The sequence below is a fragment of the Periplaneta americana genome, chromosome 16 (assembly GCF_040183065.1).
Source record: "Periplaneta americana isolate PAMFEO1 chromosome 16, P.americana_PAMFEO1_priV1, whole genome shotgun sequence".
Lineage (NCBI taxonomy): Eukaryota > Metazoa > Arthropoda > Insecta > Blattodea > Blattidae > Periplaneta > Periplaneta americana.
In genome coordinates this window covers 36,932,884-36,951,662 of record NC_091132.1, presented here as the reverse complement: position 1 = coordinate 36,951,662, position 18,779 = coordinate 36,932,884, and the positions used below count along the sequence as shown (strand labels likewise).

General features: G+C 33.9%; 1 protein-coding gene across 1 annotated transcript in view; it reads right to left on the bottom strand.

Moving 5' to 3' along the window:
* Positions 1–836: 836 nt before the first annotated feature.
* Positions 837–18,779, bottom strand: part of csul (protein arginine N-methyltransferase 5) — a 39,498-nt gene continuing 21,555 nt past the window's right edge. Inside the window, exons 11-12 of the mRNA XM_069813161.1 lie at positions 15,694–15,875; positions 837–11,636 (exon numbers count right to left, since the gene is read on the bottom strand). Of these exons, the coding sequence (XP_069669262.1) occupies positions 11,484–11,636; positions 15,694–15,875 (335 nt within the window). The 3' untranslated portion in view covers positions 837–11,483. The remainder of the gene's footprint in view (positions 11,637–15,693; positions 15,876–18,779) is intronic.

The window sequence follows — 18,779 nt, the reverse complement described above, 5'->3', positions numbered from 1 at the left end:
TAGAACACTTCATTCGCTCTCTCTTCTGTTTCGAGTTCTCCACACTTCTACTCCAAATTATCTTCATTCCCGGTTTAACTACTTATCCTCCAGTCACAATCTAAACACAAGGAGAGCCAAATCCTAGCAATTCCTGCCCATAGAACATCCCACTATTCATCCTCTTTTACTGTCTGTTCCCCGTGAATGGAATTCTCTATCTCAGAAGATTAGGGGCTGCCAGACAATAACTACTTTCAAGAAAAGGCTAAACGATTTCTTACGGGCGCAGTCAAATTGAAATTATACTTGTGATCGAGCTTAATAATTTAATTTAATTTAGATATGACTATCATTACTATTATTATTATTATTATTATTATTATTATTATTATTATTACATATTTATTTTATTGGTGTTGTGAAGACGAAAAGAATTGTCATTGTATTATATTAATTATGTATTATATTGTCTTGTATTTGTAGTATTGTATTGCTTTGAATTGTATTGTATTATACCTTATTGTATTAATTATGTTATATTCATAGCACTGTAGTAATTTTTTATCATACTGGTTGAGTGGAAGAGAAGGCCGAATGGCCTTAACTCTGCCAGTTAAAATAAACCATTATTATTATTATTATTATTATTATTATTATTATTATTATTATCATTATTATTATTATATTTGGTACATTGTTTCCCTATGTACTTAGATTCTTATTCCGGGGAGGGGGGGGAGGTATTCAACTATTTTCAGGATGCCAGGATACAGATCTCAATTGCAATAAAATCCCATATGGCAACACTAACTGTGATGAGTGATAGGAGGGTGATAGGAGTAAGTATTGTTAAATTTTTACTTTGCAACAATGACTTTTTTATTACTGAGGTAAACAGTTTAGGCATCCTCTCCAACATACAACAGCATCCTGAACATAACATGGTATTGTACTAGTAATGATAAAAAAATTAATGTATATTTCCTTCGTGCATTTTTGCAGAACCATTTGAGAGTGGACACAACATATTCACATTAAAATACACAACCTGCTGCCAGAACGGTAACATTTTCCTTTATTTTGTGTAATTATATTGGTCAATTTGGTCGACATTTGAACATGTTCCTACTATCTGTACAAGTAACACATCTGTCACATTCAGTGCATATATGTAAGGTGTTAAATAATGTTGCTAGCTCTTTAATTTGAATCTTCGTAGTCAGTAAAGAAACTGCGAGTTAATAATTATATAACAGCCACATAAATATAAAATGTTGTACTGCTCCCAGGTAACTAAAGCTTTTAAGACAAAAACTGAGTTGATATTTTTCCAAAACATATCTCTAAAAATTCAGAGTTTACCAGTTGCACACATAATTCATCATTTCTACATTCATACAAAACTGTTGGAAGCATAAGAATCCATTTAACAAAAGTAACGCATTCTAAGTCTTCGTGAAAAACTGTGATATGGAAAGTGTGAACAAGGTGGTACAAATGTAAACAAAAATCTTCCCATTCACGAAAACTAAAAATTTGTATTCACTTCAAGATCGAACCAGCAACCTCAAGCACAGAAGGCCAGTGCTATATCGACTACGTTACCCAGACTGACTATTCACTTTATGTATTGTACTTTTCCAACAATATGTTAAACTTAAAATAAAAACCTACATAGCTGTTGTGTTTATTTAGAATCCAATCGTCTTTAAACATCTAATTTAAAACAATTTAAATAATTAAACCATGAAGTAATGTTGCTCTTGAAGCAAAATTCTTTCCTCATTTTCCATGTAAAATATCTCAACAAATATTACATGGTACAATCATATCAAACCAATATAATTTTATAAGGAAACACTTAAGCTATGCTGACGTGAAGTACAATAAATAAAATGGTACATGGAAAGTGCCAGTAAATAATTAAAATGTCAGCAGATATGAGTCTAAGAAATAATATATCTTGAAATATGAGAAGAAAACTTTTCAGTGTCATATACAAGCTCAGCAAATATCTTTAATGTCACCATGAAAGAAAATATTAAGATTCAGTTAAAAGATTAAATCAATGAATGGTACAGTATTACCAAAAATAATATCTTGCTGTTTCTCGAGACAGTACAAAATAATGTAAGTTTTATTTTTACATTCTTTATCATCATAATCTTAAAAAGCCCATTACACACGTCAGAATTTTAACATCATCATCATCATCATCATCATCATCATCATCATCATCATCATCATCATCATCTCAGTTCAAAGTGAATGATAGAACTAAAAACCTAAAAAATAAAAATTAGTGTTATTCTTTGTGTATCGAAATAATGAACGAAAAAAAAATAACGTAAATACTTAAAATTCATGAACAATACTTACAAAAATGTGGTTGGAAAGAGAACTAACGATTCAGGATCATTTTGTTTGGAATATATGTTTATTAAATGACACCATGTTTGCTACCATTAAAAACATCACTAGTACTCATAATAGCCCTAGCATTCACATAGATCCACATAAATTAGTTTGAAAAGTTGGAGATCATATACAGTAAAGTGAGAGATAGGATAAAGGGGTAGGGCTAGAGTAAAAACATTAACAAAATGCCTCGTCATATCAATTAAAATTATATGATAAAATATTAGGAGAGACAAGGCAAATCATCTATAAACAAAGTTGTAATATTAAAGTTGAAAGTAAATAAACTGAAAACCTGATTATGATGGAGTTTTATAAAAGGTGAGCCAAAGAAACGGGAAATTTTAATTTTGCTATTGGTAGTACAGGGATTATTTTAGTAGGCTCAGATTTATTGTCATTGTTTACCTTGATTATTACAATTTATTAAACATGGAGCATTGGACTGGTGAGCAACGAGGATTTGCTGTAAAATCTTATCTAACTGGTCAATGTGCAGGAGCTGCTCGTAGCAAGTTTTGCCACCACTTTCAACTCCATTGTCATGATCTTGTGCCCTCTTCACATGCAATTAAAACCTAAATTCGCAATTTAGAAGAACTAGGCTCAGCAATAAAGAAGAAACCTCCAGGTAAAGAAAAAACTACCAATGGTCGTGTGCAAACTGTTAATGCAGCTTGTTATGTGATAATGATTCAACATTTTTAGAGGTTAAGAAATTTTCGTATCAACAGATCAACTTGACTTCAGCAAGACGGTGCAACAGCACATATTGCAGCCATTTCTATGACAGAAATGCGAAATTTGTTTGGGAATCATGTCATATCAAGAAATGGAGACATTTCTTGGCCTGCACAATCCCCCAATTTAAGTGTATATGATTTCTTTTTATGGGAGTATCTAAAAAAAGTGAGGTATACACAAACAAACCATGAGACATTGAACAAATGAAGACAGCAATTAGTTAAGGTATTCTAAACATCACAGTCGAAATGTTGCAAAATGTAATGAGAAACTTCAAAGACAGATCACAAGACTATGCACATTGGTGGAGGGCATTTGAAGGCTGTACTTTTCATATTACAGTAAAATCCCTCTTAACCGGTACCCAAATAACCAAATACCAAAACAATGGCACTTTTGGCTGGGCTATATATATATATATATATATATATATATGCCACACTGTCACAGTCTGGGCCATCAGTTTTGCCAAATTAGGAAGTTCGCACGAACTTTAGTTTTCAGTCAATATTCGAACCTAAAATTAGTGTATTATTTGTGTTCTGTGATGTGTTTTAATAAAGAAAATCCACACAGTTTTATGTTTATTTAGATATGTTCGGATTGTCAGTGTTGCCAAATTAGAAGTTCGCACGAACTTCCATTTTCTGTGACTATTCGAACCTAACATTATTATGCAAAATTCAGACTGCTTACAGAACACGATTATTTGGCCAAACACTTGAATAAAATAGGAATTTATACAAATCCAAATTGCCCTCTATGCAACAAAGAAGAAGAAATGACTGAAGATCATCTACAAACCTGTGAAGTTCTACCTGATGGATCCACCACAGAGAAATATTGGAAAGCAAGAACGCTAATGGGTTCGTTGCCAAAGCCCGGCATTAGATAACACCACCACATTAGTGTATTATTTGTATTGTGTGATGTTTTAATAAGAAACATCCATACAGTTTTTATGTTTATTTAGTTATGTTCGGGTCGTCAGTGTTGCCACATTAGGAAGTTTGCATGAACTTTCATTTTCAGTGAATATTCCAACCTAGAATTAAGTGTATTATTTGTGTCGTGTGATGTTTTAATAAGGAAAATACAGACAGACTTTATGTTTATTCAGTTATGAGCAAGTGATAGAGAAATAAGCTTCACATGGATGCAATTTCAACATTTGGCACCATGAAATACTGACTTTTTTTAATATACAACAGTATTTATTCAATTATCCGGCAAAATCTCATATCCGAAACTAGCTTGGTCCCTTCGGTGCCGGTTAAGAGGGATTCTACTATACATGCAAATGGTATACTACATTCTATATTTTCTTATAATAAAAGCTAATTTAATATAATATCTAAAGTTTCAATTCACTATTTCAAAATCTGTTTCTTTGGCCCACCCTATATTATAATATTGGGATAGTCTCAAAATTAAATTATTTCAGATATTAGGGGTCCAAAACAGAAATGTTTCTTTATTATGTACGAGTTATTTAAAATATTGCAACAATTCCAGGAAAGTGTTAACAAATCCAATAGTCACCAATTTAAATAAAAAATGTTACAATGAAACAAAGAAACTCATCCTCATTGTTCTACTATGCAAAGCAATCATATTCACAGTATAACAATCTACGCAATGAATTAAGAATACTCTGTTTTACATATAATATTCTTATGCTATTCCTACAGTTTGTCTTCGCCCCTTATTATACTAGCATCTCTCTGTTCTGACATTGCCTACCTTACTCCAGTGAGCTGATGTTTACTGTAAAAAGAAAACCAGGCACGAGAGAGGGAAAATGATAAGACGTGAAACGTGACCTTGAAGTGGTTTAATCACTACCAACTGACTCCTCTTTTAACCTTGACGAATCAATGCTCTCATATCAAAATCTATTTGAATTACGCAGTCGAGATTTTATGGTTTTCACAGTGAACTGTATCATTATTAAAGCAGAAAGTTTATTGTTGTATGCTCAACTGTACTTACTACTTTTTCATAGCCAATGTTTTTTTACCAAGAAATGAAGAAAGAAATAAAAGCAAAAGATAGAAAAAAGTGACGAAAGAAAGGCCTATAAGTATGATTTAATACTTTTGTAATGTTCAACATGAAGCGAGATTTATTGGCTTTTGTACCACGTCATAAAAGTAGAAACATCTGATGTTTCGAAAGTACATAATGGCTCAACATCAAGAAAGGCAAGGAAATGGAAAGATATCTGTTTGATCTATTACAAAAGGCTATTCTGCACCTCTTGATTGATTCAACTAAATCTCTCTTTTCTTCTGCCCACCTTGATGGTGGAGCTAAGTGATGGCTTATTACAGATTGCTCAGTGAATACTAAATAGAGGTTTTTTCCCTCCCACGGGGAATTGACTCACCCAACTAGCAAACAAGAACACTATGATTTTTGCCATGCAGAAACAGTAATATGTGGGCAGATATGCTGGCAGGAGAACAACATGCATTATTCGTAGAGTAATTCTCATTAACTCTATGTTTGCCCACAAAACTGCCTTATGAGTAGGAAAAACCTCTATTTAGATTTAGTGTGTTCTACATTTGTATTTCTCTTGGGAATACTAAACATAAAAATCTAAAAATTTAAGTTGCAAACTACCTTTCTATTTAATACCATACTATAAGCACAACCATATGGAATGACTCTATTACAAATATTTACCTGAAATTAACGTCAATAATTGAAGGGCTGATGGCAAAAAACGGACAAGTCCAAAAATTCAAATTTTGAGCATAGTACAGTTCTCTTCACTTCATTTCAAGCCGCATCTATTGACATAACAAGTTTCTATAAAAATCAGATTTGTGCCATTGAAATGAGTGTTTGAAAGTGCCAAGAATTCAAAGACTGAAAAAACAAATTTAGAAAGAGAAAAATATAAACATTACAATATTGTTTTTGTTCAGGAAATCATTCCAACATTGTTTTTAATTTCATAAAACACTTACAGTGTATTTATTTGTATGTTGATACCGTTAACAAATGAATGAAAAATGATTTCATATACTTTTTCTCAATTAATGTGTGTACATATAACATTTTCTGCAAATGTTCCCCTCCTCCTCAAGAAATCATATAAAAGAGACAGTGAAACATTTTACCAAAGTTGGCAGATATATGAGATACCTGTATAAAATATGTCAGATTATTATATTGTATGAGAAATGTGAGGGACAATTTTTTTTTCGTTTTCTGAAAAATTAATATTTTGGACTTGTTCGGTTTTTGCTATCAACCCTTCAATTAGAACAGTGAATATATCTAATAATTTTCTCTACTTAGAAGCTATGTTCTCAGTGTAGATTATCAATCCACATATTTAGTAAAGCAATTCATGTAAATTAACACAACATAAAGTATCACAATTATGGGGACGGTTGTCAATTTATTTTGCTTACGCTCAGCTGATAAAAACACAAATCTTCCTGGGAATAATCTACACTACTCAAGGCACATCTTCAAACACAACTTCTTATGTTCGTGAATGGACATAGGAATATAAAGATTCCAAGACCAAATGCTCCAACATAACTTCCCAACTATGCGATGTCATATAAATGTGACATGAAACCCGATAAGTAACTTCTCTGAAACACAAGGTTCTCTCTTCTCTAAGTACATAAATTTGGTGATACTAATAAAATGCAACTTTATTAACCTATGTATATTAAAAAGTACTGGTAACATACAATACAAATGACTCATGTTACCTCTGACTAAACATTTAATGGAAGGCATAAATAAGTATTCCATTCATTTTTATAAACATATAAGACCAAATATGCCTTCCCACTTCTTCACACATAATATGTTGGTATCAAATGTTCTCTGCTACCAACAAATGAATAAATATTTAACAGGGGATTTGGAACACACGTATGTGATTATAAATACACCATTTGAAATCACTGCTGCTTGTATATCTTCATGGTGGAATGCCAATATTCAGGCACTGTTTTAAGTAGTTATTCTGTTTGAAAATACTTTTCTGTGAGCAATGGTATTTGTTATATAAGGAAACAAAGCATTCTGTGTGTCATGGTGTGTTATACAAAATGTATTAAATAGGTAAACAGATTGCATGCAGAAAGAAGTTATCAAATCCACCCTCTTTTAAGCTCAGTGGGGGTTAAGGAATATTAGCAGTACACAGTGGGTGAAAAATCTGTATACCCTTCATCAATATAGATTTACAATGATTTGATATGCCTGTTAAAGATCCAAAACATCCACATATTATATTCCTCCATGGTCCCTGCATAGATGGATGTCTCCAGATCTATTTACTCATTTTCCATAGTATTTGTGAGTGATAGTCGTGAAGGCATTGCTCATAGCATTTTTCAACTCAGCATTTGAAATGTAGCGCTTTTTATGCTAAGTATTTATGCTTTATGATCCACCAAAGAGAACTGTCTGGCATGGACTTCGTGGTGACCATATCAAAGATGGAGAGTTCTCGGATCCCCGACGAATCCAACTATCTGTGAAAAGCTCGTTAAGAAGCATTTTCACATTCATGGCGAAATGATCTGGTGCAGAGTCTTTTAATTATCTTTTTAATAAATTTTAACACATCAGCAGCTTATCTTGCGCATTCTAGACTCATAAACGAGCAGCTCAGCAGGCTGTGTGAGCAGCTGTGCTGTGCATTGCCACTTCTATTCTACTTCCACTAGTGTGAAAAGATAAAATGTGCACACTGTTTTTCATGTATTCCAAGACATCCAAAAAGCAGTTAATATACAAAATTATAAAGTAAATGTAACATTACTGAAATTAATATACCGTAATTTATGAACAAATTGGGCAATCAAGATTAATTAAGCAGCTATGGAATGTGTGAAGAATGAGATTTAGATATCTGTGCCAAAACAAGTGCTTCCATTGCTACAATGCAACAATAATCTTTGAAAAATAAACAGAAGCTTTTTAGCCATTTTGCTTGTAAAACACATTTTCTAAGTTTGAGAAAATGATTTTAAATCTTCAAACAAGAATTGATTTCGTGCAATGTTATTATGAATGTTGGAGAAACTTCACTGCCAGATTAAAAAGATTTAAGACGAGAATGCATCTGAAAGATGGCCCTTGTACCATGCTTTGTTATCATGTGTTAATTAAGGAGTTCGAAGAAAATGGTTCAGTTCATAATTAAATGAAATAATGAAGACCAAGAATCAGTGATAATCAGATTGCAGACGTTCTTCATGAAAACCAAAATCTACTTAGAGCAAACCCGTTATTAATCAGCAGTGCTAAAGTACAGCATGCGGCGAAACAAATGACACTGAAATTATTGCTCATCTACTGTCCACATTTCCCTAGCAACGAAGTATTTATTTATTGTATATGTGTGTGTGTGTATCTAATGCTCTGGATTTAACAATGAAGTCATCATCCTTCTTGCTTCCCAATATTTTGATGGAAGGTCCACAAATGTCCTAAGAGTTTTATTGTATATAAAGTAGTGGAAGCATTAATGACAGACAAGAAAAGACTAGTGGAAGAATTGCAATACCAAGAGGAATAGGACAGCAATAGATTTCGAAAATGGTTCAAGGAACAGTTAATTCCAAATATTCCACCTAACTCTTTTATTGTTAAAGACAATGTGAGTTACCACTCCTGTGAACTAAACAAAGCTCCAACATCAAATAGCCTTAAAGCAGACATGCAGGAGTGCTTGAAAAAGAATAAAATACAGTTTGATGACCGCATTCGTTTACCTCCTTACCACTGCGAGTTTAGTCCTATCGAACTCATTTGGGCACAGGTAAAATATTTTGTACGAAAAATGGAACACAAAATTTACCATGGGACATTTGTTAGGAATATTTCAGGATGGTATACATTGAATTACGACAGAAAGATGGAGCTATGCTTGTCGACACACAAAACAAATTGAGAATTTCTACTGGGAATGATATCAATTAACAGATCGAATCACCAATCAGTTCATCATAAACTTAGGAGCTGATTCTAATGATGATTTGGGGGAAGAGGGTAAGGATGAAGATGAATACGGAACTCCATTCTTGGACTGTAAATTAGATATTGTAGCTATTATATATTATTTATCTTATTACTTATTATGCATGAATAATTATAAATAGATAATAACAAATTATTCGCGGCATTTTCTTAAAGAAGTTTTAACTTGCATGACTGTTTTGTATAATTTCAATCTTCGTAGTTAACTGAGCAAGAATAATAAAATTAGAATTACAACTTGTAAGTAAGTGGTTAATAGGAAGTAGTTACAGATTGTTAAAATAATAAAACGTGTATTTCCAGTGAAACATAATCACTATATGCACCTTTGCAATGATTTCTAATTTCTGTAAAAAAAAAATCTTATAGCCTAATCCGTCTGCAGAAGTTCTTCTGGTTGTCATAGTTTAGAAGCATTGTGTGGCTCTTCTCCCATCATTACAGCGTCACATGACTACAGTTAAAAATTTGACGTGGGCAGAATCTATCAACTGACCAAATGGACTATAGTCTAACTTGATTGCTCAATTTGTTTTACAGTTTATATTAATTTCAAAGCTTTATCATCATGAACCAGATTAACAGGATTTTTGTCCTGTTTCTTATAAATCGCAAACATGTTTCTGGTCTCGCCATCTTCTTCTTGGTCTCCCCAAATCTCGCCTGGTCTTCAAGTCACTACTGAAAAGCCAAGATGGGGAGGCAATCTGAATCCATCCAGATATGCTCTCTCCAAATAACTGATAATTGAAAATGTAGTCAACAATGTTGCTAACACCTAATTTCTCTCTAATAGTTATGTTTCGCTATCTAATCTTGTTAAACCCAATAAAGGTCTCAAGAATCTCATATGAGCAGTTTCTAACTTACGTTTACCTTTCTTACTTAAAATCCAACTCTCACAGGGAAGATTTTTTTCAAACATTTATATATGTGAACAATGGACTTGTTAGGTTTCCTCTTATTCAGAAATCATACTACAACAATATGCAAGGACTTAATGTTCATAAAAAGAAAGGGAAATAACACATCAACACTTTTTCACATCGAAACTTTTAATAATAATAAAAAAGAGCCTCTTCTGCAAACCGCTGGAAAAAGAAATAAAAGACTATTCAAATGCTTTGTGTGAAGTGTAGGATTGTAAGGGGTAGAAACATGGACATTACGACGAAGTGAAGAGAAAGTACTAGAAACATTTTAAATGTGAATATGAGAAGAATGGAGCATGTGAAATGGACAGATAGAATAATGCTGAAATTGACAAGGAAGAGAAAAAGGAATTGACTGGGCCACTGGCTAAGAAGAAACTGCGTACTAAAGAATGTACTGGAAGGAGTGGTGATCGGGAGAAAAGTTCAGGGCAGAAGAAGATATAAGATGATGGACAACATTAAAATATATGGGTCATATGCAGAAACAAACAGGAAAGTGGAAAATAAGGAAGATTGGACAATGCTTGGTTTGCAGTGAAAGACCTGCCTTGGGCCGAAAACTATTAATGCATGAATGCATTAATAATCAATTTCAACCATGTTAGCTATTTTATAATAACCCTAAAGAATAAAATTTCATCAAAAAGACAATATGTTTCAGTTCCTGTTAATCATATGTAAACTTTTGACGCTTTAGCGTCGTTTATGTAGAGTTTCCACAAAATTTCATTAAATATAGCTCACAAAAGGAAGCATTTACACAGGCGGACAACGGACATTTTAGGTTTCCTCTTATTCAGAAATCATACTAAAATAATGTGCAAGGACTTAATGTTCATAAAAAGCGAAATCACACATCAACACTTTTTCACATTTATTAACCACCATATAAAAGACTAATTTCTGTATGAGGCAGTGACGAAAGATTATGTTCATTTTCTGGCAAGAGTATAAGCACTCAAAAATAAAGAGTGCAGCATATTCTTTACTGAACTTGCCTCGAGGTGAAAAGGTCCATTTCTGAGGTATGAACACTGTAAAACAGAAACTTTTTCCCTGATGACAGAATTATGTTGGTTGCAGGTAAAAACTTCAATTCAAGTCTCCAAGGTACAGTGAAGACATTTTACAAACGCAAAGGCTAATCTATCCATAATTCTGCTACATACTAAACCTCATCAAATTATAGTCTGCGTTATTAATACTGTCTGAGTTTTTACAACCAAATATTTATAACTTTTCACAGCTAAAAAACCAATCATTGCCTTCCAATAAAACAATAATAGTTGCACATTTCCTTTTACTGTTAGTGGCTTCCAGAATTAAAAGAGAGCTAGCACCATTATTTTTTGTAGAGAGACGTGCTTGATACTCCTGTTATCACAGACCAATTGTATACGACCTGCCATTTGGATTATGTACAGGCACAGGAATGGGTTTCGTAATACTCCACTCATACCATACATTCTTCTTGCTGCATAATCTCCAGAAATGCACCTCCAATTCATTACCGCTTTGTAACTGCACAGGCTCCTGAAAATAACGAAAACCACATAATGACTGCAAGAGAACTGGAAAAGATTGACATTCATAATATGAAAGTAAATTTTTTCAATAATTTAGATAAAATACAGTTGTTGTTGTTTTCTAATGCCAGGCATTTGACAATGAAGTCATTTGACCCCTTGCACTCCAATATTTTTTAAAGATATTATCATGACCAGCCACTGAAGCACAGATTTTGAGATGTTCCGAATCCATTTCTCGGTTTGAGTTGCACAATGGACAGTTAGGGGACTGATATATTCCAGTTCTATGCAGGTGTTTGGCCAAACAATCATGGCCTGTTGCCAATCTAAATGCAGCTACAGACGATTTTCGTGGTAAATCGAGAATTAACTGTGGATTTTGATGCAGAGAGTTCCATTTTTTCCCTTGGGATTGTGTTATTAAATTTTGTTTGTTGAAGTCTAAATATGTAGATTTAATAAATCTTTTCACAGAGTAATACGTAGATTTAGTAACAGGTCTGTAAGTAGCAGTGCTGTCCTTCTTTGCTAAAGCATCCGCATTCTCGTTTCCCAGGATTCCACAATGGGATGGTATCCTTTGGAATACAATTCTTTTATTGAGTGATATTAATTGAGAGAGCATTTTAGTTATTTCTGCTGTTTGAGATGAAGGTGTGTGTTTAGAGACTATTGATAGAATAGCTGCTTTGGAGTCTGACAATATAACTGCATTCCTAAATTTATTGATGTGGCATAGAAGATTCCTAAGACTTTCCCTTATTGCAATGATTTCACCATCAAAACTTGTTGTTCCATATCCAAGAGATCTATAAAGTGAGAAGAGACAGCACGTAACACCTGCACCGGCACCTTGTTCTCTGGAGATCAAGGATCCGTCGGTGTATAAATGAAGCCAGTTTTGTGGAGGGTACCTAATATTAATTGTCTCTAAAGACAATTGTTTCAGTATTTCAGTGTTTACTTCTGATTTCAGTATTTCTTCTGTTAAATTTAGATTATATTCTATATTTAATAGAGTTAAAGGGTTTGGTTTAATTTGTAAGTTTTCTTTTAAATTCGGGATATTGATTTTCTGTTTTAATTCTTGAACAATGGATATGAAACTGTTTTGAGTTTTCAATCTACAGAGAGGACTGTATGAATGCCAATTGTTTCCTGGTAATCTGATAAGTTTTTCATATTGAATCAGTGCTTTTTCTTCTATTGTCATTTTGATGCTGTTAATGTTAGTGAGGAATCTCATAGAATCTATTGGAGTTGTTTTGATTCCACCAGTAATGAGTCTGAGAGCTTGGTTTTGAACATATTCTATGTCGTTTATGAAAGGTGAAGTAATCAAAATTTCTCCGCAGTATGTCAGCACTGGCTGTATAAACATTTTGTATGTAGTGTTCAAAGTATTCCTAGAGCATCCCCATTTCTTTCCTGCTAGTCTTTTTAGAAGGGAGAATCTTTTACGAGCTTTTTCAGAAATGTATTTCAAATGGTTGCTCCATGTTAACTTACTATCGAAAATAACTCCAAGATATTTGGATTCAAGATAAAATACAGTAGAACCTCTATTATCCGTGGTAATGAAGGGGGTTGACGAAACGGTTAATCGAAAAAATCGGATAATCCGTACCATAAAATATTTTCGTAAATTAAGTGAATAACACTTGAATTTTCGTCATTTTCTCCGTAGTCTTGTGTTTAACATGCTTAGTAGCGAGTCAGAAGTTCATTAATTTAAGTTCGGTTGTCAACGACGTATTTTAAGGGTAAGAAAACTCCTTGTAATGGCTGTCAGCAGAAAGATATAAATAGTAGAGGTCTCATGTTGTAGATTTACATACTGTATACACTTTATCTTTGATTTTTATTCAATTGCTCACAGTTGTAACATCAGTCTCATATTGTGATGCGAGATGACCCACAGTTTCTCTTTTCCCAAACCACTCAATTATTTGCATTTTGTTAATACTCAGCACAACACATTTTCTTTTAACACTCATGGAATACATTTTATATAAAAGTTGTAGAGTACGGCAACTTGAACAGTGCACCAAACTGTGTAAGTGTAAATGCTTGCAATAACACTCTCTAGAAAAAAACCTATACTAATAAAACGTACAATAGAATCTACTTCATATGTTTCTGTAGCAAAAAAAAAAAAAAAAAAATTCGGATAATCCGCCAATTGGTTAATAGGGTGACGGATAATCGGGGTTCTACTGTACAGATATTTATCTGTGAATTCTAGACTAGTTTAATCACTGCAATTTCACTTACTAAAATACAGCTGTCTCAAAAATACACAACATAACTTCATGAATTATGAGGCGCGTCCATAAAGTAACTTTCCCACTTGTCCCACAGCTAGCAAACCATATGTTTCACGAAGCAACTGTGTGTACATGATAGAGTAATGTCCTGGCATGGCACATGCGCTAGGGGAACTTCCCAAGTGCTCTAAGTAGCTTTGTTGCATTGGTTGAAGATGGACACTCCTATTCCAGCTCCTGCCGCCTGTGAAGTGCGGTCAGTGATAAAGTTTTTGAATGCACAGGGCATAGCACCGATTGAAATTTATCGTCAGCTGTGCCAGGTCTATGGGCCTAACGTCATAAGCAAGCAGATGGTGCGTTGCTCCACAAGGTCGTCTGTGATGATGGTTGGCCTCCCAGTGCACTCCTCGTCATGCACATTTTGGAATCCTGCTGAAAACTGTCTACAGCAGCAACGCACCATCTGCTTGCCCATAGACCTGGCACAGCTGACGATCAATTTCAATTGGCGCTATGCCCTGTGCATTCAAAAACTTTATCACTGATCGCACTTCATGCAGCGGGAGCTGGAATAGGAACGTCCATCTTCAACCAATGCAACGAAGCTACTGAGAGCACTCGGGAAGTTCAGCTAGTGCATATGCCATGCCAAGACATTACTCTATCACGTGCACGCAGTCGCTTTGCGCAACATATGGTTTGCTAGCTGTGGGACGAGTGGGAAAGTTACTTTATGGACGAGCCTCGTAGTTCCTCATATGTAGACAATAAAAATAAACATAAAGCTGGAAATGCATACATACATACAAAGACACACACACACACATGCGTGCATGCACCTAGTTTTGATGTTTTTGTTTTTAAGGAATAGTTTGAAAAGTCCCAGCAGTACACAGAAGGGGGTGGAAGGGGAGTGATGCACCAAAATTTAAGAGGTGATTCTACATGTTAACTATAACAAAACTTTTATTACACTTTTTCTTCGATGAAGAAGCATTAAGTTGAAAAAAATATATAGTCTTTGCCCAATGTTTGCAGTGCTCTATTGCTGTAACAGCCTGAGAGAAATGGCTGATCGCTATACAAGCAGTTAGGTAAAAATAATCTGAACAGTTAGTATCTTGAGTAATTTTATGCAAATTAAACCGTTTAGTCCTGAATTTAAATTGAGTAACTGCAAAAATCGTTAAAATAAATCTTGCAACGCAGTGCACTGTCTAGTGTGTGTGACTGAGTACAGCAGAGGGGGAGGGAAAGGTAAGGGATGGATAGCAGAGCTAGCTAGAGTTATTGCAGTAGCCGTGATGTTGCCAAATGCTTCATAGAAACTTAATGATTTCCTCTAAAATGGTGAATGTTAGAAAAAAAATTTATTTAAATTTTTCAAATCTCTCCTCATGATCTATTACCAGTTTCATTTTGGTGCAGTAGTTACCTTCCACCATGTATATTATATCTGAATAGACAAAATCTCTAACATTTTCTTCTCGTCTAAATTTTCACATTACAATATGTATACAACACAGTCCTGGGTACAAGATCCCAATCTTTCATTCATCTTGTTTGCTATTTCACATTAAAAATTTCTTCATCCATATGCTGTAACTCGTTCAGCACATTGACCAGCTTGGAGATGTAAATTAAGGGCCAACAAAATGCTGAGGTAACAATTTTCGACCTTTAATCCAAATGGTTAATATATCTACAGACAATCCATTTTTTGTAGTTTACAATGGGTTTATCACTAAGTCGCACCGATCACTGTGAGCTTTAAATACAAAGTATACTTACTCGAACAGGAAAGAAGATAGGGAACCAGCTGAACATTCCTTTTGAGTGGGTTTCTGGTACAATACTAAGGACTATATTTTTGTACAAAACTGTGTCAAAATATCCAGAAAAGCCATGAAGCACACAGTTCTGTGTTATTTCGAATGACAAACATTTATATCTTGCATTATCAATGACTTCATCTGAAACACAAATGGAGTAGTATATCAGCTCATTTGCAGAGAATTGTATCATACCAGAAGTACAATAAGTATGCTTACCAGGATGATCCATACATGCAGGACAAAGTCCTTAAAACATGCAACTCTTATGTAAAAATACAATTACAAATATTATATAAAAATAACATTAACTGTGGTCATACTACTACTTTAATATAGTATAATGAAATTAAGCTGTTTTATTTCAGAAATGAATTATTATACCACAGAAGAAATGCTAAGGCCCAATTGTATAAAACTCCCTGACTAAAGATCAATTTTGATCGAAGATCGAAAAGTAAACCAAATTCAGACACTTCTTCTATTGTATAAAACTTTTCTGCGATCAAATTACCTTGGTTCAAATGCAATCTAAGTTCACGTGAAAAGGATTTGGCAACATCGCATAAACAGGTAAAATACGTGATGCGCAGACCATGTTACAGAGGTTTGTTCAGTGTTGCCAATCTAGCGATTTTAACTCTTTTTCAACAACAATTTCTTTTAACTTTTATATTGCTTAAATAGGGCTTAAGTGACCTTTTTAGCACCCCATAGTGACCAAATTTAATCTTTCTTTGTTGATAATGAGAAATCTAGCGACTTTACAACTACTTTTTGGCGACTTTCCGTATTACACTCTGTTGGAGACACTGGTTTTTTTTTTCAATGTAAATCATGGCGGACAATAAGAAGAAGGTTGACTGTTCTCCAAGTTGTTATCATGTTATGGTGTTTGATACTGCTAAACATAATAAAGCTTTATAAAACGACAATTTTCGTTTAGTAATACAGTTAATTGAACATTTATGAATGTATCTATCATATCCATTAATAATTAATGGTTGTTATAAACATAATATAATTATAGGTTATGTTATTTGATACTGCTGAACACGATAGAGCCTTATAAAATATAAGAATGTTTGTGTATTAAGGCAAGAAATTGAAAAAAATATATATAAATGTACGTAACATATCTATTAATGTTAATAATAATGGATATTTTATTTGCACAATCTGTCACTCGTATATTTCAAACAAAAAAGAAATAACTGAACTTGGATCATCTAACTTAATTGGAGAAATTTCTTCAGTCAAAGTTGACTTTAGTTTGAGACAAATTAATCTCAGATTAGACTTTATACAACACAAAATTCGAAGTTCAGCTGAAACAAGGATCAATTTAACCTCTGATCTAAGATTAAATGGTTTACACAATCGGGCCTAAGAGTTATATGTCAGTAAGTTTTAAGGTACGGTCACACGTCGCTACTTTTGCTGCACAACTTTTGTACTGCAGCTGCAAAAGTTGCGTGTCGTGTTCACACATAAGCCAAAAGTAGCGCGCTGCACGCTACTTTTCGTGCTGCGCAACCCGAGTGCAGCAAAAGTTGCAACTGGAGGTTGCGAGTCTGTTCACACACAAGGCGCTACTTTTGCAGCCGCAGTCATGCTGCAGGTTTCCATCTCCGTGTTGACTTCTCAAAATACATTTTGTGGTTATGTTCGCATTATTAATAAACTCATGCGAAAGCTTACTTATCTATTATTTGCTTTTCTGTCCTAACTAGTATTCAGAAATTGGCATTATTTTTACTATAAAGCTTTTAAAAACGCCTATACACTTAAATGATAACCAACAGCATATTCACGTAATCAATGTTGGCAACCCTCCTGTTTGAAACTATGCTACAGAAAATTAAAAAAATGAATTATATCGTCAGCAAATATGCACAGACTGTGTTGTGCATTTAATAACTGTTACAAATAATTTATTTTCATCACATCTAACATTACAATACATCCAAACAATAAAAGTATAATTGGCACATTTGAGTGGCAACACTGGTCGCAACTGCAGCAAAAGTTTCAACAAAACCGATATCAAAAATGCTGCGGCTGCAACCCTGAGAACTCTGTTCACACGTCGCTACTTCTAAGCTGCGCGCAGCATGGAAAAGTAGCGGGCAGCAGGTTCGGCAGCCGCTACTTTTCGGGTTGCACCGTTGTTCACACGTCACAGTACGAGAGTTGCGCAGTTTTTTGTACTGAATCGCTGCAAAAGTAGCGATGTGTGACCGTACCTTTATATGTCATCCTAAAACACGAACATAACATAAAAAAAAAGTTTTATTCCACGACACTCGCAACTGCTGAAGTTTACACCCGTGTGCCAGGATTTTGTCTCACAGGATTTTTTTTTACATTCTAGCAAATCTACTGACATGAACCTGTAACATTTAAGCACATTTAAATGCCATCAACCTGGGCCAGGACCAAATCCGCAACCTCAGGCACAGAAGGCCAGCACTCTACCGACTCCATCACTCAGGCCAACTCAACGAACATGATAATGAAGAAGTATAATACTGACGAATTTACAACTGCTTTGTAACAAACCTCTCTGTACAAACAAAAAGACAGCATAGTTGCCATGAACAAACTTTAAGCCACAAAGGTAACATAAGTTTGTTTTCAATTAAATGCACATAAAAAACTTTTGTAAGGGTCCTTTCCTTCTCCAGAACTTCAATGATTATTTCGTTTTTGAAGAAAATGAAAGAGAAAACAATACAATAAAAATAAAGAAGTAATCACTTTCAGTTATGTAACACTATCAAGCAAGCTTTCTTCAAAATCATTATATATCTCAAATCACTTGAAAAATATCAATTTTTGGATTTACAATTACACAAAATTAATAAAGAACATCTACACAATTAAGCGTCATTTGTTTCGATCTACTGACTTACTGTATTACTCATCACTTATCAGAATAATTATTATTAACTTAAACACTAAACTCATTAATTCTACATATACCTGTTTAACAATATTTAATGTATAGCAAAGTTTTCTAAGCAAAACTTTGCAATATTAGTA